We start from the raw sequence: 24,136 nt of genomic DNA on the forward strand, positions 1-24,136 counted from the left end.
CTGAGTTTTTCCAAAGCTATTTTCCCTTTATTTCCAAATTGGATGTTATTTATTAGATCAGTTTCAATAGGGGTTTTATGATATAATTTTCAAAATATTTTAGAAATAGTGCAGAAAAAATTCATCTCTATAAAAATATCTCTATTCTCATGAAACTTTCATCATCTCTTTCTTCATCAATATAGTGCTACGTCAGTATATTTAATATACATGAAACTTCTATAAAATCTCTATTCAGATTAGCCTTGTATAGTTTTCATCATCTGGTGGAATCTAAAGGTGAAGCCTAATTTTCAATTAGGATGTATATAAATAAAGATTGGAGCAGGAGACATGTAGCATCGAGGTCCCTGAGGTCGGTCTGCTAGGAAGCCCTATGTTGCATCAGTTCTCTGCTCTTTTGTTGTCTGGTCCGTGTCCCGTGTCCGTGTCCCTCAGGTAATCGCTAACACAGTAGACAACCAGGACACATGGGGAACACAGAGAGCCCATGCTACAGCCTATACTGCCAAATACTACAGCCATCGCGTGTGTAGGACTGTAGGAGTATGGTTCACCGCATAGTCCCACTCAATCGACGATCGACGGATCGACCAATCGTGCCCGTGCCGCGCTTTGGTGAACGGCCATTCCAACTTAAAACCTAAAATTTTTCAAGATTCAATGTCATATCGAATTTCTAGACGCATGTATTAAGTATAGACGAAAATAAAAAGTAATTGTATGGTTTGATTGGAATTTATGAAATAAATATTTTGTGTCTAGTTAGTTTATGGTTGAACAATAATTTCCACAAACAAAGAGCTATGGTGTTGTGAAATTTTTTTCGTTTCGCAGGCCCTGTTTAGTTTGAGGATAAAATTTTTGTGAGTGTCACATTGAATATGTCGGAAAGATGTCGGGAAAGATTTTTAGAAACTAATAAAAAAACAAATTACATAGCTCGTTAGAAAACTGCAAGACAAATTTATTAAGTATAATTAATCTATCATTAGCACATGTGGGTTATGGTAGCACTTAAGGCTAATCAAGGAGTAACTAGGCTTAAAAAATTCATATCGCGATTTTCAACCAAACTGTGTAATTAGTTTATTTTTTTATCTATATTTAATGTTACATGCATATGTTCAAAGATTCGATGGGATGGATGAAAAATTTTTATGCGAGGCCCAAGCGTAAACGGCAGGCACGCACATGGGGGATCTGACTATCTGAGACACTATACAGTCTACAGTGCGTGTTTTTTGCCCGAGCTGGAAGTACACAGACCGGCAGAGAGGAGTAGGGGCCTAGGGAGCGCAGGGCGCTCGCTGGCGTGCACAGTGCACAGGGCGCTGGACACGGCGGCGGTACATATAGGCACTAGCCACACCGGTAGTAGCATCAGGGTCCGGACCAAAGGGTAGGGGTCCGGTCGCTGCCGTCGTCCCGGCGTCCGTCCGTGGCTCGCCTCCTGAAGGACGCGACGCGACGCGACGCAACCTGTGTCCTGTGCTGTGTCGTCGGGCGTGACGTACCATCGGCTGCTGGACTCCAGCAGTTGTACTGGTCCATGACTCCAGTAAGGCCTTGTTCAGTTGGCAAAAACTGGTGAAAAACGGCACTGTAGCACTTTCGTTTTTATTTGACAAACATTATCCAATTATAGAGTAACTAGGCTCAAAAGATTCATCTCGCGGTTTACGGATGAACTGTGCAAATAGTTTTTGTTTTTATGTATATTTAATGCTCCATGCATGTGCCGTAAGATTCGATGTGACGGGGAATCTTGAAAAATTTTGCGAACTAAACAAGGCCTAAACTTCGAATCAGGGGGGGGAACTTATGGAATACGAGGGAAGCAGTTTTGGGTCCATGCCGTTTACAGATGAACTGTGCAAATAGTTTTTGTTTTCATGTATATTTAATACTCCATGCATGTGCCGCAATATTCGATGTGACGGAGAATCTTGAAAATTTTTTAGAACTAAACAAGGCCTAAACGAGAGTCTTGTACTCCAGAAACCAAGAAATCAAAGCCCAGGCGAAATGCCCGTCTGCCGCGCGAGACGGAGTGGAGATTCACGCAGCCAAAAAAAAAGAAAAAACTAGAAAACACGAGTCCGGCAAACTGAACAGAACTCCGCGCGTCGTGCCAGCCAAATCACCCCATGTCGCAGTCCCGTAGCGGTCCAGAACCATAAGCTGATTGGATGGATTCCTGCGCCGGCAAGCGGACAAGCGCAACAGCCTCCCGCGCTCCGTGTTCGTTTCGTGGCGGCCCGGCGGCAGCGACAGCAACGAATCCAATTCTACCGGAGCTCCTGCTCCTCCGAGTCTCCACTCTCCAGCGCGATTCTTTGGATCGAAAGAGGGCAAGAGGCACTCGCCTCGCACTGCTGCTAGCTGCACTGCCCATCCTGCACTTGCCCGTTCTCGTTCAGTTCCGGGCGGCGGGGTCGCCGCGCAGATTTCACGGAAGGACAGAGAGCCTGTCGGCGGCGGTCTTGGGGGCAAAGAAAATTCTCCTGTCCTGCACTAAACAGCTGTAAAGTGTGTCGCCGTCACGGCATCCGAGTTAGATCCCCTCGACAACAGCAACGTCCTAACGCCGGAACAACCGGACGACGACGACGACGACGAGTGGTACGAGCAAGCACTACGCAGTCAGAGTCTCAGCGGGGGCCGGCCATTTGCTCCTCTGACAATCATTCAGGGTTCAGGTGCACAAGGGATTGGTTCGGCACATGAACAGAGAACAGCGAGCCCCAATCAGCCAAGGAGCCGGCCGGTTCTCCGATCCGATCGATCGATCTAGACCAGACGACAGTGATTCTGGCGTGCGGGGAACCTGTCCGGTTGAGTGCCATGCTTAGCTTGAGACCGCCGTCGCGGCGTCGCTTCTGTTCCCCGCCGATCTGCCGGCACACGCATTGCATGTCCGGCTGCGGTTAGGGATTCCAAAATGCCAAATTCGAATTCGGGGATTTCTTGTCTTCTCGTGTAGCATATACTCCATCTTTTCTTGTCTTTGATTTTTCATTCTGCGGACAGCAGGGGGGCCACTGCTTGGTTACATACATGTTCACAATAGTTGTGGTGGAGGATATATTCTCAGATACATTGAGGACGAACGGAGCAAGTTTAGGGCTTTAGGCGGCCTCTTTTCTTCTAAAGATAAAGAAAACAAACAGACGAAGGCGCGGCGAACCGGGCGATACTTGGCCTTTCGCACAAAGCCTGTTTGAAAGCTACTCAAATATACTGTACTACGCTGCTCCATTTCGTGACGCTGCATCACTGTCGGGACACAGATGCCTTAATAATCTAGTGACTAGTTACGGCCGCCACACGTGGACCGCCATTCCCTGGCTTTCTGCGCTTCAGCCATCGTATCGTCTCTCATCGCGCCCACCAATGGGAGCATAAATTCCCCCACTGCATTTCGATTTCGGTTAATAGCACATCTGTTTTGCATGCTCATGTAGACGACCTTTTCCTATCTCAACGGGAGGATCCAATCCATCCCTTTCCGTTACCCACTGGTCCACGACGATATCTTTGTCCAGTGGTTGAAAGTTGAAGCAGTTTCTCCTTAAAATAAAACCCTCAAAAATCCGCGTCAATTAATTCTCCACTTATACTGGAAGCTACGAATATAGAGAAAAACACTCCTTCAATCTCCACCATAATCACTCCAAAATCAACTCTCCCCACTCAACTTCTCTAAGGGCAGGGCCAATGGAGTCTAACGTTCCGCAAAGTTTCACCAAAAAGACATGTCATGTTCACATAGAAACATTTGAGACAAATAATCTTATGCGCAAGCTGCTTGCGAAAAATTGTTTATATGTTAAATATTATTGTAGTGTAGTTCCTCTCTTGCAAACTCGCCCAACGCATGCTTTGGTGATAGCTTCAGCTTTGGACCGAAGAGACAACTGTTACTTCAGCAGATCACACTCCGCGCTCTATGGGGTTATCAGTTGGTTTGACGTGGATGTTCGTTGCCGCCAACCAAGAGTTTAAGGCAGTACGCCATGTCCTTACGTTGGGGAAGCCCCAATGAACCTTTGATGTTAATTATTCAAACTCTAGTAGGCTTCACAACGTGTCTTAGAGCAACTCTAATCATCAAAATTTTGTCCCCCTATCTATGTATATAGACTCTAATAAAGCTAATACTAACTAGATGTTTTTATTTCTTCGTGCAAGGTTTCACGTCATTCATTATTAACTACTATATTACAGTCCTTTCAAGCAACCGATTCATGGCATCCCTTATTAGTTACAAAATATGTCCACCTCATATCTATTACGTATAATACTTTTAATCTTTAATCTATCAATATACAATTCATCTACATGTCCTATTGTTCATGCAAGGTGTCTACATCATTTCCTATTAAGTGTCTACAACCCCCACCCTCACCCTCACCCCCTCTCTTTTCAATTAGAGGGCCATCTGGTGGCGTTTCTTGAAACAGTTTATCCTAAAAATTACCTTTCCTCAAAAATCCACTATGATAGGGAGCTATTAGTGAAAAAAAACTATTCTTATTGCTCCTGAATTTATTCAAGTTGTGTATAGTAGGGATCTAGATTTTAAAAAAAATACTAGATTTTTCTAAAAATGTTTCTCTATTGATTAGAATTACTAAATAGGTTGGCTAGCTCACTGGATTCTTAAAACAGAATTAGAATTGGGAGAAACCAGGTTTGTGTGTTTTCTGGATTAGTAAGGAAAAAAAAGAATCCGTTCTAAGTGATTCTCCTTAGAATCTGAAACTTTTTTTTTTGCGTTTGGTAGTGATTCTAGTGATTGTACTTGAAATTTGTAACGTTTCTCTGCTGTCAAACACACCCTCACCAAAATCACCACGAAATCAACTCTTACTCTCCCACACGGTTTCCCTATATCAGAATAAATTAGAATCACTCTATCAAAGAATCAAGAAGCTGAGGCTAAGAATCATGGAGCGTGGCTCTCTTACAAACATGGTCTAATGAACTTTTGCTCTTTATTCAAACTCTGGTAGGCTTCACAACGTGTCTTATCTGTCCTGATTCTTGATCTTGACTCCTATGTATACTTCAACGCCAACAAATCCTGAACAAGATGTGGCGTTCCAGCAGGTCAGCACTGCTGCGTTGTCTCTCTCTCTCGCTGCCTGTAAAGCGATCTCCGTCCATCACATTCTCCGTACCAATGCTCTGTCCCTTGAGCCGGAGCGCCGGACCAATGCAATTTGCTCCCTCCTCCAATGTGATAGCACAGGACACTTCCTTGTATCCTACTGCTCTATTGTTTAGTGTTACGCTGAGAGCAAACAGGATGGCGACGACATGGCGAGCACATGTGCCCGCCATGCTCGGAGCCCTGTTGTCGCCGGCCAAGGCAGCTCTCAGCGAAACCTGCGCGCGGCATAGCTGTTGGCTGGTCTGAGATGTTTCTTCTTTTTTTTTCTTTTTTTTTGAGACGGGCATGACTCGTCAGTTTTGGAAAGGCTAATGCGATCGGCAAATACTTCTTCCAACTCCTCACAAGTTTTACTTCGTCGCTGCAAAGGAGTGTAATATGTCTTTACAAGTTTGATCTGTCTTTTTACGCATGCCGACTCTCGTCTGTGGAAAGCGAAAATTTGAAACAGAAGAAGCTATAAATAACTAGTACCAGATATTTGAATACGCCTGGTTTGCCGGCTGCGGCTGCAGCGTCGGTCACAGACATGCTGGCCAGGCAGGACTTTGCACGTCTGAACTGAACATTAGTGGGAGCAGTTCGCTTCCCCGGATCATGACCGATGCAGTGATCACATCAGATTGCGTATCGGGGGTCCCTACACGGTTGCGGGTCTACACAGAAGCCCACCGTCCGTTCTGTCCAAAAATCTTCTTTTCTTTAAGGCCTTGTTTAGTTCCGAAAAGTGAAAACTTTTCGGAACTGTAGCACTTTTGTTTGTTTGTGACAAATATTATCCAATCATGCACTAACTAGGATCAAAAGATTCGTCTCGTGATTTTCAGCTAAACTGTGTAATTAGTTTTTGTTTTCGTCTATATTTAATGTTTCATGCATCTGCCACAAGATTCGATGTGACAGGGAATCTTGAAAACTTTTTGGTTTTCAGGGTGAACTAAACAAGGCCTAACCTATGCAAAGCTTTTCTTTTTCTTGCCTTTTCAGTTCTGTAACTGCGACTGGAATCTGTCCTAGCACAAGCTTTTCTTTTTCTGTTTCAGTCATCTTCGTTATGATCTCATAGTTCAGAAACCAAGTCGCCTACTCCACATACATTTTGTGTTGCCCTTCGTTGTGTACACTATGATCTTATTTGATACTAGTATTTCGTTCATGGACTGTTCATATGAATTACCACTTGCGAACATACAATTAGTGTGCTTGTATTTCATGCTTAGTACTCCTATTATTGAACAGAACAGCTATCACAAAAGATGTGTGGGCAAGAGGACAGTTCAGCGGAAGCCCTCGCAATCGCAAGTGGACCACAACACACTTGAGCTCCATCCAATCTATCCAGAGCCCCCACCCCCAGGGCTTAAAACTTTTGTATGGGTACAGTTCAATCGTACTTATTCTGCTGTTGATCAATATTTGTGGTCTTTTCAACGTATGTCAGCTACTGGCCACGAATGCGGTGCAGCATTCCCGCCTCCCCGGTGGCTTTGGTACCACGGACAGGTACTCACTTAGGCCTTGTTTAGTTCGCAAAAATTTTCAAGATTCTCCGTCACATCGAATCTTTGGTCGCATGCATGAAGCATTAAATATAGACGAAAATAAAAACTAACTGCACAGTTTACATGTAATTTGTGAGATGAATCTTTTGAGCCTAGTTACTCCGTGATTGGACAATGTTTGTCAAATAAAAACGAAATGCTACAGTAGCAAAAAATTTTGCGAACTAAACAAGGCCTTATTCAATCATCCAACAAATGGTTCCTCATTCACGTGGCAGGACCACCAGGAGAAATCAGACAATTCAGTGCTCGAGATATGCAAATGCAATTGCTGATGAAACGCAGCAGCAGCAGCATCAATGCTAATCTATCAGATGATCAAGCCCAACACTTTTGTTGATGAATCAATCAACCAAATGAAATCGATCACTTCAAGTACAACTACTCTTTTTTTCCCTTCTCTAATTAGAGTGCGTGCGTAGCCATGGAACGGATCACATTCACAAGCCGATCAGGTTCCTGGAGGTGGTGACGCCGCCGTCCACGACGAGGTTGTGGCCGGAGATATATCTTGACTCGTCGCTGGCCAGGAAGAGCACCGCCTCGGCGATGTCCCTGGGTCTCAGCGTGGGGCCCTTGAGCGTGGCCAGCCCCCTGACCACCTCCTCCATCTTCTCCACCTCCTCGTCGCTGGGCACGGTGATGTCGAGGTCGAGGTCGGCGTCGGCGGCGCCGTCGTCGTGGCCCTGGCGCCAGGCGTTGATGAGCATGGGCGTGGCGACGCCGAAGGGCGACACGCAGTTGACGCGGATGCCGTGCGCGCCGAGCTCGCAGGCCGCGTTCTTGGTGAGCCCCACGATGGCGTGCTTGGAGGCGGTGTAGGCGTGTGGCCCCAGGCCGCCGAGCACCCCCGCGACGCTGGCGACGGAGACGATGCTCCCGCCGGCGCGGCGCGGCGCCATGGCGAGCGCCGCGTGCTTCATCCCGAGCGCGGCGCCCAGCGCGTTGACACGGAGCACGCGGTCGAACTCGCCCGCGTCGAAGGACAGGATGCTCTTGGCGGCGCGCGTCTGGCGGCCCAGCACCCCGGCGTTGTTGCAGTAGACGTCCAGACGCCCGCCGTGCCGCGACAGCGCCCACTCCACGGCGCGCGCGACGTCCTCCTCCACCGACACGTCGCAGCGCACGAAGCTGACCTGCGGGCCCAGCGCCGACGCCAGCGCCTCCCCGGCGGCGTCGTCGATGTCCGCGATCACCACCCGGGCCCCGTGCTTCACGAACAGCCTCACGATGGCCTCGCCGATGCCCCTCGCGCCGCCCGTCACAATGGCCACCTTCCCGTCCAGTCTGCACGACAGACACACAGGTCGGTACCCGGCATTAGCCTCCACGGCAAACTCCAAGAAACCAGGGGGGGTGGTGGGGGGGACGGAGACAGAGTAGTAAGTTACCTCTTGGGCATAGGAGTGGGCACGACTGCGGCGCCATTGCCGTCCCAGCCGTGGTGCGACGGCGACATGACGGGCTGGTGGGCGTGCGCCATCTCGGGGCGGAGGTCGAGCGCCGGCATAGCTGCCGCTGCGTAGGAGGCGAGGCTCGCGTGCATGTATGGAGTAGTGTGTGTGTGTGTCTCGAGTCTCGACCACACCACAACTCACGCAGGCACAGGAGGCGAGTTCGCGAGTGCGAGTGCGAGTGCGTGTGCGTGTGCTGCTCTGCTGTGGCCTGTGCCGTGGACATCTCGGCGGACCGGGCCGCTACTTATAGCGCCGGGAGCGGGCGAGGGCGGCTCGTGTGGACTCGACTCTGGACGGAGCGGCACAGTTCTCCGTCGCTCTTTCGTGCGCCCGTCGCGGCCAGCACGTTGGTGGAATTGTGGGACGCGAAACGGTGACCGAGCGGCCTCTGTTCCCGTTCTGGCCAGCGCCCCCTCCGCAAGCATCTGCACGGGGCTCCAGATGTGGACATGCAGACCAGACAGGGGCCGAGAGCCGCCGTCTCCTTGGAGAGTTTGGTTGGGCGGGACTGGTTGACCGTGCCGGTGCCTTGTGGCCGGGGAGCGGGAGGGTTCGGCACCGGCCAGCGCCGCGGAACAGCGAGAGGAGGTGGTCGTCTCGTCGTGCTGGCTGGCTGGTAACCGGGCCTGGACAGGACAGGGTGGATCTGCGTGCGCTGCGTACGCGGGGGTTGAAACTTGCGCGTGAAGTCTCTGCTTACCTCATGCGTGACCAGCTCGGGATTGACGGATGTGTGGACGTGCCCGGCTTGAGGCAGACGAGTTGTTGATCAGCAACCTTCTTGTCTAGTCTCGTACAATACTAAAAATAAATGCTGTAGTAGACGGGTTGAGTCGATCGGTCAAGTCCACTTGCTTTTTATTTGCTATTTGATTTTTGATTGAACCGGGCAAATGGCGCGCGCGGCCGGGTCAACTCCTGACAAATGGAGATCCATCGATCGGGGGGGGGGGGGGGGGGGGCATGTTCTGTTCATCAAACGAGGTCTCGGCACACTTGCTTGACATTGCGGGAGTCTACTGCTGCAGCTATTGGGTAGGTGTAGGTGCTACCGACAGTTCAACGATGGGTTTGGTTCCCGCTTGTGTGAGAACTAGGAACTCTTCTTCTTCGACGACCTGCCGTACGTGGGGCTGGGGTCTCACTGTCTCAAGAGTCCAGAGTCCAGCCGAGACAAGCTGTTTGGTCTTTGAGACGATCTTTCTGAGTAGTATATTATAACACTAGAACTAGAATTGGCCAATCGGGCATGGTTCTCGACGAAAGTCAAATTCATAAGTGGGTACGTGACTTGCTACGCAAAGGCGCCTGTGTGGAGTTCTAGGTTCCCAAGCCACTCCATGAATGATGCATGATGCCACTTGGACGTACGTACCACGCCCTATAGTTGATTTTTTTTTTCATTTTTTTTCTCAATATAGAAAGATAGAGCATGGTCGCTCACGAGTCATGTCTTGGGGATTACGCGATCAATTTGGTTGCTACGTACGCTCTGTTAGCGACAAGAGAATGTCTCTTCAGATTTGCCAGGATACATTGCGGCCTTGTTTAGTTCACCCTGAAAACCAAAAAGTTTTCAAGATTCTCCGTCACATCGAATCTTGTGTCACATGCATGAAACATTAAATATAGACGAAAACAAATACTAATTACAGAGTTTAGTTGTAAATCACGAGACGAATCTTTTGATTCTAGTTAGTACATGATTGGATAATATTTGTCACAAACAAACGAAAGTGCTACAGTACCGAAATCTTTTCACTTTTCGGAACTAAACAAGGCCTGCGATTCAAAACACCAGCCAAAACGCAACCGCACAAGAGTACATATAATTGCGGAATATTTTTTATATATCCACCAAGTGGTACTGTATACTGACGGTATTGGACATTAGTAGTGCTTAATTCAAAGCCCAAAACCTAACTGTCCCATCATACACATACACACACAGGATTGGACTTGTCGTCGATCGAACCAACAACAATGCCCATAGCAAACGATGCGAACACCAAAAACAAAAGTCAAAAGCTCCGACGAGGCAGCTCTCGTCGCAGCAACCACGAAGCCTCCCCTCCTGGAACCGAAGGGGGGCAAAATAATCTGATTTGTTCTTCCCTTTCGGGTCCACCTTGCAGACGACTTAAACAATTGACCAAATCTTGGCCTCACCTAAACCCCCCTTGATTGAACAAGCTGCTGACATATAAGAGGTCTTGCCGTAGCCGAAAGCAACAAGGATTCCTCTGTCACGTACACGTACATACAGCTGTGTGCTTTGTACGCATGCATCTTCTCTATGGAAATCGCGACAAGGGCACAAAACTACTCATCAGCAGTGGAAAAGTAGTGACGTGATGCTGATGCCATTGCGCGATCGATCAGCCTTCGCTCGGTGCATTGTTTGGACCACTTCGGCCGATTGGTGGATTCAAACTAACAGGGCTAGCTCTGGTTCGTGGAAGCAGTCAACCAGCAGTTTTTACAGTTTACTTTTAATAATCTCACAGTCTAACCCTCATGCGATCTATAGTGATGTAGACTGTAGAGTTGAAACGTCATCGTGACTTCCGCACGCCAACTTTTATCATTTAAAAGCCAACTTTTATAAGCTCTAGCTGATCCAAATGGGTTCTTCAACGAGAAGTGCAAGAGTTCCTGCGGGGGAAAAAGTGAGGTTTGTGATTCAATTCACCACCAGGACGAAGAAGTGACACTTGTGTTGGCTTGTTTCTTTGGCTAATAAGCCATGACAAAAGTACCATGACTGATTTATTGTGAGAGAAAAACACTGTTGAATGACTAGAGCCAATAAGCTCAAACGAACAAGGCGATAAGAGCCAGCTAGAATGCTATATAACACGTCTAGAGATAAAAAGAGATATATAGTGATATGATTAGATGAGTGATTGGTGTGAATAAGGGTTTCTTTAATTTATGCAGCTCGTATCACTCGTGTAACAATAAACAAGGACACATGATGTGTACAGTATCTCTCAGCTTACATATACGTTCACATTCGACTATCTTCATACTACCGAAATATCGTTATTTTCCAGACGCGTGCAGGAGTACATGGTGCAAACAAAATTTCCAGACAGCAATAAACAGCATATTCTCTTGAGTATTTTTCTCACCCAAAAAAATCTCTCGAGTAGTCTTGAGAAATGGAGACCCAATACAGTATGAAGGTTAGTTGCATGAATGGCGTTGTGTTAGGCGGGTCTGTTATTCTCTTGATGACTGCGTTTTGCTTAAACTACTCCCGCTTACAGCCAGTTCCGTTCAGGAACTAGGCTAGGCTAGCAGGCAAGCTAGAGACTAGCTAGCCATGTTCCGGATGCAACAAAGCTACGCGATCCTGCGTTGTTATTAGCGATGCAGCAGCCAGCTAGGTGGCCATCCAATAGTCAAGGACTTTCGGCCTGTGAATCTTTGGCGCCTCAAAAGACAAATCCGGGTGTTTAAACTGGTGACGGATCGAGCTGATGACCATGATCTCGTCCCCTACCTGGCCCGGCCAATCGGAACTCGGAGCGTGTGCGGCATGGGCGGGAGATCGCATCTTCATCGACGACCCATCCCAAATGGTTACCCTTATTAGTTGTTTCATCCTGATCTTCTCAAGGCCGATACTCAATCCATTACAGTAAGAATCCTAAATGGAACTCTGCCCGGCCGCCCCAAGTTGTTTAGTAGCCCCAGTTCAAGCCAAAGAAGGAGCAGAGCTTTCACCGACGACGTCGGAGCAAGATGAGACCTAATGGTGGAACAATTTCGGAACAAGCGGCCAAAGGACCTCACCAAAGATCAGAAATGTGACATAGGAGCATCACCGCGTGATCCATTTAATAAACTCAATAATCAGGATCTTTAGTGTGTTGACGAAGGACAAGAGGGATTGGACGATGTGATGGTGCTGAGCCTGATAGTATTACGAATAGCTAGACTAACGCCTTGTATAATTAGAATAAAATATTTCAATACATTTAAACTTAACTTGTAAAAATTGGCCATCATCAATATATAGTCGATCTCATGTTTATTGAATGGCAAGAAAAATCATATGTGGATTGTGTTTTGTTCTCAACTACTCGGTCTGTTTGGTTCATCTGTCACCTATGAAAAAAAAAACTGTTGTGAGCTTTGAGCTATGCGAAAGTTAATATGTGAGCTATGTGATGCGAAAAAACAACTATGAAACCTACCCTCTATATCTTTGATCTCCCTTGAAATAGCTATAAAACATCTCTTTATTTCTACTCATTGAAAAAGCTGAAAGCTAAATGAAAAAAGTAGGATCCAAGGTGCTACGAAAAAATATATTACACGGAAGTCGGTGGTTCTGTAAAAAAAAAGCAGCTTCAAGTTTTACCATTTTGGTTGGTGTTCTCCTTTTTTGAGCAAAAACTCTTTTTCAGAAGTCGAACCAAATACAACCTATAGTACTTGTGCTCTTCACTCCCTTGCGCCATCCCACCAGGTTGACTTGTGGAGCTTCAACTATTTTCTGCTTGTGCCACCACATTAAGCTCACGAACTAAGAGGATGTCTAATAATAGTTGGTTGTATATATATTTACAAGCTACTATCAACTGATCCATATAGTAGTTGGTTACTAGAACATATGTTCTCATTAATACATGGCCTAGTTTCTTCATTCAGAGGGTTTTTTCAAGCTTGTGAATTAGTTGGTTGTAAACTTACATTTTTGGGTGAACTTGAAATTCCCCATGTGGAAAAAGGTGCCATCCAAATAAGAAACCACATATTACTGTATTCATGGACAAATTGAGTATTACGGTTAATACAAGCAACACTAGGAGCATAAACTACACAATTTGTCTAAGATTGTGCGTAATGATCGACCCGCGTGAGACATGACCTGATTAACAAGTAGATCCTTGGTGGATCTGCATCCCAAATAGGTATTAAAATGATGTACGGTCAGATTTGATTCCATCTAGACCAACCTAATGTGCACACATCATCCCCGCATAATCAGCTTGGAGATCTAAAAACGAACACATAATTAGCTTCGAGGCTGGCTGGCACTAGCACTGTTTGGACATGATAAAACAATGCGGTTGGAAAGATCTCTGTATAGGCAGTGGGTGAGGCACACTGAAATACGCATCAAAATCGATCGACCGAATCTTTTGACATATACATGGAACACTAAGTATATATAAAAAAACAAATAATTACATAATTTACCAATAATTTACGAGACGAATCTTTTGATCATAGTTAGTCCTTAAACAATAAATGCCAAATACAAGCCAAATTTAAATTTTTTTGCGAACTAAACAAGTCTAAAAAGGAAAAATACCAAAGTCCAAAGGTGAACACGACACATTCAATCTTCGATTTGAACACGCACATCCATTCTTGGATTTGGTTCGATACGAGGCATAAAGTTGCCTTTAGACGCACGTACGCTCATTCTTGGCTTTAATTGGTTCGATCGAGTCAAAAATAGATCTCCCTTTTTTTACCAGCTCTACTAGCAGACTGCAAAGTTTGAACGAACGAGCAAGCACATGTACCGTGTACGTGGATGATGGATCCAATTCCGATCGAGCATCCTTCCAGACGCTCGGTTTGGAAGCCTCTCGGCAGGGAGCAGGGTGCTTGTCTTTAATTACACGCGCAGGTACATGGCTTGGGCTCTACGTTTATGACCTGCTAGCTGCCTCGCCCTCGACGACCGCTGCATGCGTTGACTCGTCTGGTCAAAGGTCAGAGCCCTGAATGGAACTGATGAAAGGCTCCAGCCTCCAGGTCTAGAAGGTGGAGTCATCGTCGTACTGTAACTAGGGCCTTGTTTAGTTCTAAAAAGTGAAAACTTTTCGAAACTGTAGCACTTTCGTTTGTTTATGACAAATATTATTCAATTATGGACTAACTAGGATCAAAAGATTCGTCTTGTGATTTACAACTAAACTGTGTAATTAGTTTTTGTTTTCGTCTATATTTAATGTTTCATGCATGTGCCACAAGATTCGATGTGACGGAAAATCTTGAAAACTTTTTAGTTTTCAGGCTGACTAAACAAGGCCTAGTAAGAAATGCGCTCGATCGGACTCGCGCGCGCGCGCAGCCCACCACCACCTATACATACGCCGCCGCGTGGGTAGGTCCGCTGGCTGGATCAGCGGCGCCGGCGCGCAACCGCAGTACCGCACCATCCCCAAAGCCTTTCTTTGGTGAAAACGATGTCCGTCACATCGATGAGGTTGAGGCTCAGTCTCGTCCTATTCTAATGTAATGATCGACCACTGATATACGACTAAGGCCTTATTTAGATCCATTTTTTTATATTTTGATATTATATCATTTTCGTTTTTATTTGACAAACATTGTCCAATCATAAAGTGTTTAGGCTTAAAAAAATCATCTCGCGATTTACAGTTAAACTATACAATTGATTTTTGTTTTTATCTATATTTAATGTTCCATACGTGTGCCGCAAAATTCGATATAATGGAAAATTTTGAAAAGTTTTTGGTTTTCGGGATGAACTAAACAAGGCGTTTCGTTACTTATATATCGGTTTGGGGCATCGACTTTGGATTATTATTAATTCCCCCCTATTTCGATCAACTCCTCCAATGACTGATGTCTGATGCAACTCGGCAACGCTCAACCGCTGGTAGGAATGAGCGTCTCGCACGATTCACCGAGGAAATGCAGCTCTAGTGACAGTCGTCATTAATCGCTAGTCCACTAAGATAGTAGGAGACTAGGAGGCAACCACAAGATAATCTCTATCAATCAGGAGCAGATGGATTGTCGCTCAATCGCTGGCGTACATAGCGACCTCCAAGTAGGACAAGATACTTCTCATGTAGAAAATAGACATCGTGTCGTCGATATAGCTACAGTTTCATCTGCGTCAAAGAAAACGTACAATGCCATATTTGTGGGGAATATGCCGTCGAGACAAGTGACAACTCTGGATGAGTTGTTCCTGGTGACCAATAATAGGGTTGGTAGAAGAGCGATCTTCTAAGATGGTGGAGTAGGGTTGTGCAGCCAACAGCCGAGACGCCTAGCCTGTAGGTTGCTATGCTTCTTTTAATTCAGTTATATACCATTTATGTAATATCGAAGTTTAAAACAGTCTGCTATGTTGTGAGGAGGATTAGAAAAGATAAAATGTGATATGAGTAGAAGTAATAATAAAAAGATGTTTTATAAGTAAATAAGAAACCACTACTATATAATTTGTTTCTTATAACTTGACTAATAGTTTAATCGCTTGATTCTTTTATTGGACTTGGTCTTACCAATTTCCATGCATAAGCAATTGCAGGATGGGTAACTGTAGCTCCCCATCCAACGCAAATCCGTACCCGAGAGTCAGGCATAGCAGATGCCTGATCTGATGCCCAGTTCGTGTGCTGCCAGAAGTGAGTGCATGCACTAGTAGCAGTAGCAGTGCAACTGGCTCTAATCAACGTCTTGTCTTTCTAATCAGAGGCTCAGAAAGCAGTGCCGCCGGCTTATCCTCGCTTAATATAAGCTTACTACAACCCCACTAGACCCACTTGCCGGGCTGCAAAAGGCAACGCTGCAGCGTTGCGTGCGCTGTTCTTTTCCTGGAAGCGGAAGTGGCGCTGTTCTTTTCTCGGGGAGATGCTGCGAGGAATTTGGCAACGGCCCCGACAGCTAAAGCTAGCAAGATTAGCAGAGAGGATGCTGCGATGCAAATGAGAGAGATTGGCTTGCACAGCCACAATGCAACAGCGTAGCCATGCATGGATGATCATTCCAGGCCGCATTATTGCAGACTTGCAGTGCAGGCTGATATGATCCTGAGATGCGAGCGGGCGCAAAAAGAAAAATCTAACCTTTCCAGGATTCCAGGACAGAGCGAGTGATCTGATGCATGGATCCGACGAAGCCAACAGCTTCCAGGAACGCGCTGCATGGCCGGGCTGGCTGCTTTGGCAACTGGCCCTCCTGCATTGTTTGAGCAACGCCCATGTCTGATGATGATGATATAGATGATGTGAAATGAAGCTCATGGGTAACTAGCAAACAACGCATTCATGCTAGTAGAATGTTTTGACACGGTAAAAATTGGATCCGCTTTCCTCTAGCAGTAGCATCGTTGGCCACTAACACTTGGCAGCTGGTACAATGCCAAAACTCCAGCACAACTAGTAGTAGTAATGCTCAAAACTACTGCCACCGCCGCATTATCCCGGGTTTAAAATTACAGCCCACCGGACCCAGTACACTGTACACCCCTCCCCCACTTGAACGCGCTGTCGTTTTCCTGTAAGCAGAAGTGGCGCTGTCATGGCGATCAGCACATTTTTGGGTCTCCGAATTAACAGGCCCGACAGCGAAAGCTAGTAACAAGATCAAGCAGAGCCACTGTTCGATTTTTTAAGAGGATTAGCAGAGCAACTTGGGCGCTAAACTCCAAACGTTCAAGGTGGGCTTACGTGGCGTGCTTTCCAACTTTGTTGAGGAAAATGGAAAAACAATCCAGACGTTACATGGCTCCAGGACACCCGTTCAAAGAAATCCGCTGCTTTGAAAGCAATGAACTGCTCTGTTTGGGAAACGCCTGGTCAGTCAGGTACACTACAGATAGGAACCTCTAAGGTCTTGTTTAGATGTAGTCGGATTCACATTAATTCACATGTATTAAGGTGGATTAGAGTGAAACTTGAACTAAATTCTACCCCAACCCACACCAACACACATGGATTGAAGTGGATACGACAACATCCAAACAAGGCCTAAAGAGTAAACACTGCTAATTAAGGGGCGGCAATTTGAATTATGATGTATACGGAGTAGTACGCAGTAAAAAGTTTGACTCGTGCTAGTCGTCCTGCGAGCGCTTCCGTAATCAAAAGCAAAGCAAGATTGAGCATTTCAAACCTCTAAGGAGGACGACATAAGGTGTTCGGTTTTACACACAACCTGTAGCTATTTTCTTCGCTTCCCTGACTTGGCAAAAGTTAAGATGGACGAAAACGAGGCTCGCAAAAGTGCAAAACACCAAGTCTAAGAGAATGAGGCCTTGAGGATGAATATGTAGTAGCTGAAATAAAGTCAAAACTTCATATCGTATAACTCGTAAAGGACTGATTCAAACGCAAGAGTTTCGGACACGGCACATCAGTTTTTTTTCTTTTCTTGAGTGGATCAGTTTGGCTCAAGAATTCATCGAAGTAGTTGCGTCAGTAAGGCCTTGTTTAGTTTGCAAAAATTTTCAAGATTCTCCATCACATCGAATCTTTGATCGCATGCATGAAGTATTAAATATAGACAAAAATAAAAACTAATTGCACAATTTACCTGTAATTTGTGAGATGAATCTTTTGAGCCTATTTACTCTCAATCTTTATCAAATAAAAACGAAAGTGCTACAGTAGCCAAAAAAACAAAAAATTTTGCCAACTAAACAAGGCCTAAGCCACGAACCTTCACCGCAGCAATCGGGCTGGTTTCCGAAACCAGGCCGCTATTCGGCCCAGAACTGTTACCGCCCACGACCCACACACAGGCCAGCTGTAGTGTCCGAGCCCAAAATACACCGCCTCGGCCCTCGGGCTTCGCCCACACCGACTTGGAGCGGGCCCCGGAACAGAGAACTGATCGGACCAGACCAGAGAAAGGAGCCAACACGACGGTCTCGCGCGCGGCAAGAATTTCCCGGCCCGAAACCGAAAGCACCCGCACCGCTGCAATCTCTGCGTCTCTTCGTCTTCGGCGGCGCGCGGCGGCGGCGGCAGCAGCGGAGGAGGTCGAGGAGATGCTGTCCGGCGACATCCCCCCGAACCAGACCATCTACCTCAACAACCTCAACGAGAAGGTCAAGAAAGAAGGTACCGCTCTCGTCCGCCTCCACACGCCGAATTCCTCCTAAAACCCTAGGTTCCCGATCTGGGTATTTGCGGCGTCGCTCTAGGGTTTGGTTGGCTCCCTCGTGTGTACTATTCAAGATAGATAATGCTGAATGTTTTGAGATTTTGGCTGCGGAGAGTTCGAAATTGATAGGTTTCGAGCTCCTTTTATGCTTTAATAATAACCTTGTCTCACGGGCCAAGTCTGCTGTGTTCATGAATCCAGTGGCATACTTAAGTGCGTTTTGATCCACGGTCTCGGGAGAATATTGCCTTCTTCCACAGAAAATTGCCGGTTTGCCATGATGGTCTAGCGACGACCCAGCTCAAAAGGTCAGGGTGTAGTGTTGACTGTAGCGGGAGTCATATGTGTGGCCGAGTAATATCACTGCCCAGTGACCAAAACCTCCAAAATGTGTTAATGAATACAATATCTCTATTTTGATTGATCGAAACATGAACCATTGTTTTGTTCATTGCTGAAATGCATGTTGTCTTCTGCGCAGAGTTGAAGAGATCGTTGTATGCCCTGTGCTCACAGTATGGAAGGATACTGGATGTGGTGGCCCTGAAAACTCAAAAACTGAGGGGGCAAGCATGGGTGGTGTTTAGCGAAATTACAGCTGCTACCAATGCTTTCCGTGGATTGCAAGACTTTGATTTCTACGGCAAAAAAATGGTATCACACCTTTATTTTATTTGATAATTTTCCTGAGCCTTTTATCTTTTGTTTTTCCTTTTCATGTCATGAGGTGCATCATGGATTTGTTTTTCCTGGTCATTTTGTTTATGCTGATTGTAGCAACATCCTACTCTGAGTATTAAGCCAGACATTAGTGCAGGGTAGGCCTGCAAAAGTTTAAGTTTTGCAATTTGCTCTGCGATTTATTGCTCAGTTGAGCATCTATATGTTGTCAGGCACATAATAACTGGTCAGTGTTGAAGCGGAAAAGGCTTACCTTTCTCAATACTTTTATTGAATGTTGAGTTCCATAGAGTGATAGGATAGGCACACGTTCTTTATATTTTTGGATTTGGATCAGCACACATATTTTTATTTTATTTTATAGGAAGTCTGCACTCGATTCCTCTTATACCTAAACGCTAAACAACTGAAGGACATATTCTTGTCTAGTGCTCTTGGTGAAGCGTCTTGTTTCTTTACCTTTAAGGTCAAACATATATTTATCTTACCGTCTAGTCACATTATTTTAAGAAATCTGAAATTTGTTCTGTCATGTATGAGGGTTCAGAACTAACTTTTTAATTTTTCTTCCCTTGTACAGCGAGTACAATATGCAAAAACAAAATCAGATTGTATTGCAAAAGAAGATGGTACTTATGCTCCTAAGGAGAAAAGGAAGAAGCAAGAGGAGAAAGGTAATTCTAATTTCTAACTACATCTACATCGTTCAGCTATTATGTCCGAGATTATGGTTTATGTGACAAGGCCTGGTGTTTCATCAGATGTTGTAGTTGATCAACAACACTGGCTTATATGTTAGGTTATTAAATGCGTGTGTAATTCTATATCTGACCTAAATATAAAATTAACCCTTCATCGTTGTTTGTGATAGTGAACTATGACATATGTCCTTGAACTTAAATGCTGTTCCACTTATCTTCTTCAATCTAAACTTGAGACTTGAGAGCCCTCCATTTTGGGGGCACGTCTAGATTGTTTGCTGGCATTGCTTACCATGCATGGCTGGGCAAGGCTAGCCTTGTTAGGGCTGGAGAGCCAATGTGGCTTGCTTGAATAAGGAAAATGCTGGAAAACACAGGCCCTGAAGAAAGATGGCTGTACATCCAAATGCTTTGTTCAATGCCAAATAGCCAATTCCTCGCCTAGGATACAAAGTAGCCAGTAAAAGATCCAAACGCACCCTTGATCTCTAACTTAGGTCCTATCTTATCAGTGCAATTATATACTTGAAGGAGTTTATGCTAAATAGTCTTCAGTATCATATGCAATTTTAGGGACCTGAATTCTCAATTCAAGGATGCTAAATAGCCTTCAGTATCATATGCAATTTTAGGGACCTGAATTCTTAATTCAAGGATGACCTCTGCTGTTTCGTATGCGCGAGTCTGTTATTACCCCATGGACATGTGTTTGGACAGCTAGCTAGTAGTTGGGCGAAGGGAAGCAGATCCTGTGTTACATCCTATTTCTGTCATAGTTCTTCATATATTGAACTTATTTATTTCTTTGCCATGGATCTTTTTGAGTTATGTGTTCAGGAATTAATTTGTTATCCTCTATTTTTACATTTGGAGTGTTGAAACATGTGCACTTACTAGGTTTCCAACTTACCTCTTGTTTCTGTTTTAGCTGCTGAGAAAAAACGACGAGCAGAAGAGGCACAACAAGCTGGCCCCAATGCTTCTGCTGCACAAAGCAATGGAACTGTAAGTTTACTTCTGCTTTAGAAGCTCAATTTCCTTTTAACTGCTGCTTTCATGCTTTGTTTCAATATAAGGCTGTCACAGTACTAGTACAACTGTTGTTTCATTGCATTACCGAATTTTGCCTATTCTACTAGGCCACTTAGCCTGTCCTTTGTTAGACCTCATCTATTTTAGTGCTGCACTTAGCTATAGTAAAAGTTTATATTCTGTGTTCGAGTCATCTTATTTGTGCCCATGTACACATGAAAGTCAATATGGCTTAGTTCTGTGTTCATAATATAAAGTCTGCTTATGCATTTCACTGCAAAGTTTTTTGTTTTCTTCTGAATGACCTAGTGACATGGGTTAAGACTACCATTAACAGTGATGGTAAATGTCTTTCCATCCTACCTGAATGGGTTTACACTAGATTGCTTTGCTTTTAGGGACCAACTGTAAGTATAAAGGCTTACTATGTCAGGATCTGACTATGTTCAAGCATTTCTTGTGGCCTATTTGGATGTTGTAGTTTTAGAAAACTTTGGTATCAAGAAACTGTAGTTTTATAAGCCAAAATCATTCAAAACCGTGGTTTAGAAAAAAAAAGAGGTCTTGAATGGAGTTTCTAAAACTCCAAAAAAAGACTATGGTTTTGACAATACCATAGTTTTATAGAAACTAAAAGGTTTGTTGCATCCAAACACCCAGAAGTTTTGGATAACCAAAGTAGTCATGTGTCAACTTTCTTTGAATTTGACCTTTGTGGTTCTTTACTGTTGCTTCCTTGTCTAAAATTCTTCCCTTCTAGAATCTAGAAAGTTCTTTGACAATGTATAGCTCAGTCATCCTGTAATTTTTGAGCTGCAAGATTCTGGTGAATTTAACAGTGTTTGCCCTCACAGATTCACATGGAACTCTTCTAAATGAGCAATTTACCTCTGCCTATATTGTACTTGACAGCTAAGAATTGCTAATTACTGTTGTGGTTATCATTTTATTTGCAGTATTTTTTTTGTTCTTTTGTCCATTCTATTTATTTTTAATAAGAAAAAGAAAATCAAAGTGGAACGCTATCCTTTTTTAATAAGGTTAGCAGATAGTACTTTTGTACTTCCAGAATTCTTTTTGCCCTAACTCCTGTCACCTGAAAGGTGAGGACAGGCCTGCCACTGATTTGGTACAGTTAGGTTGTATTTTAAAGATTTAGATAAACAATACCTGTTAGGTTCAGAACTGTACATAAAGTTGCCAAACATCAGCATATAGGTGATGTTAGATGGGGTTTCCTAGGAAAAAAATTAGAGTACAAAGCACCAGGCCCATCCACAGGTCACCGAGTTCAACTACCAACATTTAGTTGTAGCAGTTGTTACGCGAATCTCAGTGGCATCAGCGAAAGATTCAAGGCAGCATTGGGAGTTTATGAATTTTGTCTACAATTGTAAAGTTTTGTTTGAGTTTTATTGGTCTGTGTGGTCATGGTGGAAAAGAATCTACCATCTGCTCACTGAGGTGTTTGTTAAATATTCTGAGAGTGAGACTAGTCTAAGAAAACCTCTTGTGTTCCCGTATTTAATTCTGGTTTAGGTACATTAGCTCATCCGTGTGCTGATAAAATCTGCTGTCATGATTTCTCCCATCTAGCCATGAAGAATCAACTAATCAAGCTCATGTTAATGACTCTTCATCTTACATGATGTGGATGTAATGGGAGATTAGTTAGGAAGATTTCATATTCTTCCATTGGTCCAGTAGCCTTCCTGAATGGATCGGCATCCTTATGCATAATAATGTATCTGAATTGAAACAGGACTTTGGATTGTCATCTCACTTTCATGTAATTCATATCTCAAAGACTTCAACTAATGAAATATCTATCACTGAAGTTCTAAAATTTATAATATGTATCCCAGACCTCAGTGTTAGTTTCTTTATGCGCCTACTAATGGTTGAGCTTATTTGACAACTTGTATACAGGGCTATCAAGCGTCTCGTCTGGGCAAGGTTTCACAAGAGCCACCTGCTCCTCCGAACAACATCCTCTTCATCCAGAACTTGCCAGACCAGACCACGAGCATGATGCTCCAGATCCTGTTCCAGCAGTACCCTGGCTTCAGGGAAGTGCGGATGATCGAAGCCAAACCAGGCATTGCTTTTGTGGAGTTCGAGGATGACAGCCAGTCCATGGTCGCGATGCAGGCTCTCCAGGGCTTCAAGATCACCCCAGAGAACCCCATGGCTATATCCTATGCCAAAAAATGAGAACCCCCCACGGAATCCCTGTACTCTGTAAGATTTTCCGTTCTGCCTTTCAGAATCAATCCACAGTATCTACTTTCCGGCCATGTATTTTTGGAAAGCACTTGCTTAAATTAGAAGTTTAACTCTTGCCACTTTTAAATCAGGTTTGGTCCTCAGTCTTTTTATGTTAACTCTGCTTTTGCTCTTGTCAAGTCTGGTATTGTGCCTATATAGGCTGTCTTGATTATCTGTTGCCTACAGTGGTAGAAGCTGGATGGGTCATGGCCGTATCTCTCGCTTGAAGGCGAAGAGAAAATAATGCCCCCATATCTCCCCTCCCCCCCTGGTCAAGGTGAATGAGGTGTATCTGCCCATAGTATATTGCCAGAATCTGAGGTGTCGACCCTAGTAGTCGCAGGCATGATTGTTGCACACGTATTTCAGTAGTGGGATGGTAGGTTTCGTGGCGGCCTTTTTTCTAATGAAATGGGAGGCGTGCAACCTTCTATTCCTACTATTTGGCCATTATGGGATTGCTGTTGGCTTCGTGGCCCTCAATTAGCCTGTTAGGTTTGTGTATGAGTAGCTTTGAAGTCGATGAATGTGCGTGTAGTGTGCCCATGCGCCATGCATTTGCATGTTCGTTCGTTGCGCGACCGGTCGGCAATGCAGTAGGATGAAGCGTAGCTGTGGTGCTCGTAGTCGTAGACTCCTCGTAGGTTTTGGCTTTGCCCGGGTCCCTTTTGCTGGGTGTGCGTCTCTGTTGTTGGTGCTCACCCGTCACCCGTGTAAGCTATGCTACTGTGCTGGTCTTATCTGGTTGTTATAGATGGACGGTTGGGTTGGCTTGAGTTTTTGTTGGGGTTTGTCGCTGGTCCTGGCGCCGTTGTGTTGTGGCGAACCAAGCATCAAAATCTTGTAGCCTTGTGAATATTGATCTTGTCGTGTAATGCGCGGGAGAGAGCATGTGACGCATCTTTAATTTTTGCCCTGGAGGATTTACCTCTCGACAAGAGGACAGGTTGGGTAATCTGGATTAATTTGCTGTTGATACGTACTGACGGTAGCACGGTATTAAGAGCTTTCGCATACGTAGGGGTTCCAAGTAAATGCCGCCCAGTACTACGTCATGGCGAAGAAGTGCATGGTATCATCGGGATCGGTAGCTGTAACTGCTCTCGGGAGTAGGATGATGGGAGTACTCCTATATATATAATTAAAAGAAAACAGTGAGGTGTGTCTACGGGAGAACATAGAAAACGCAAGCAGTTTCCATCAGAGAGTAAACATAAGCAGTTTGTTGGCTCTATTCTCATCCGTGACATTGGAAAGGCGTATGCAAGGTGGCGGAAAGGCTATAAAAAAAAGAGCGCGATGATGTCGCTGCAAAATTGATGAAGCGATAATGACTGGTGCCAAGGCTACGGCACCCTGATA

General features: G+C 45.0%; 2 protein-coding genes across 2 annotated transcripts; one reads left to right on the top strand and one right to left on the bottom strand.

The window, feature by feature from the left end:
* Positions 6,897-8,432, bottom strand: LOC8081112 (sex determination protein tasselseed-2). Its single transcript, XM_002467968.2, has 2 exons — positions 8,133-8,432; positions 6,897-8,028 (listed from the first exon to the last, which is right to left on the bottom strand). The coding sequence occupies exons 1-2, from the start codon at positions 8,285-8,287 to the stop codon at positions 7,182-7,184; spliced, it is 1,002 nt and encodes a 333-aa protein (XP_002468013.1). The 5' UTR covers positions 8,288-8,432; the 3' UTR covers positions 6,897-7,181.
* On the top strand, positions 17,850-22,911 carry LOC8081113 (U2 small nuclear ribonucleoprotein B''). The gene is made up of 5 exons (XM_002465358.2): positions 17,850-18,049; positions 18,574-18,746; positions 19,354-19,447; positions 20,403-20,479; positions 22,436-22,911. The coding sequence occupies exons 1-5, from the start codon at positions 17,977-17,979 to the stop codon at positions 22,718-22,720; spliced, it is 702 nt and encodes a 233-aa protein (XP_002465403.1). The 5' UTR covers positions 17,850-17,976; the 3' UTR covers positions 22,721-22,911.

The sequence above is a fragment of the Sorghum bicolor genome, chromosome 1 (assembly GCF_000003195.3).
Source record: "Sorghum bicolor cultivar BTx623 chromosome 1, Sorghum_bicolor_NCBIv3, whole genome shotgun sequence".
In the NCBI taxonomy this organism is placed as follows: Eukaryota; Viridiplantae; Streptophyta; class Magnoliopsida; order Poales; family Poaceae; genus Sorghum; species Sorghum bicolor.

Bases quoted from the DNA above. Each gene is read 5' to 3' on its own strand.
- LOC8081113 (XM_002465358.2), top strand. From the start codon at position 17,977: ATGCTGTCCGGCGACATCCCCCCGAACCAGACCATCTACCTCAACAAC. The intron at 18,050-18,573 runs GTACCGCTCTCG...TCTTCTGCGCAG, and splicing joins CGAGAAGGTCAAGAAAGAAG to AGTTGAAGAGATCGTTGTAT. The intron at 20,480-22,435 runs GTAAGTTTACTT...ACTTGTATACAG, and splicing joins CTGCACAAAGCAATGGAACT to GGCTATCAAGCGTCTCGTCT.
- LOC8081112 (XM_002467968.2), bottom strand. From the start codon at position 8,287: ATGCACGCGAGCCTCGCCTCCTACGCAGCGGCAGCTATGCCGGCGCTC. The intron at 8,029-8,132 runs GTAACTTACTAC...TCTGTCGTGCAG, and splicing joins CCCACTCCTATGCCCAAGAG to ACTGGACGGGAAGGTGGCCA.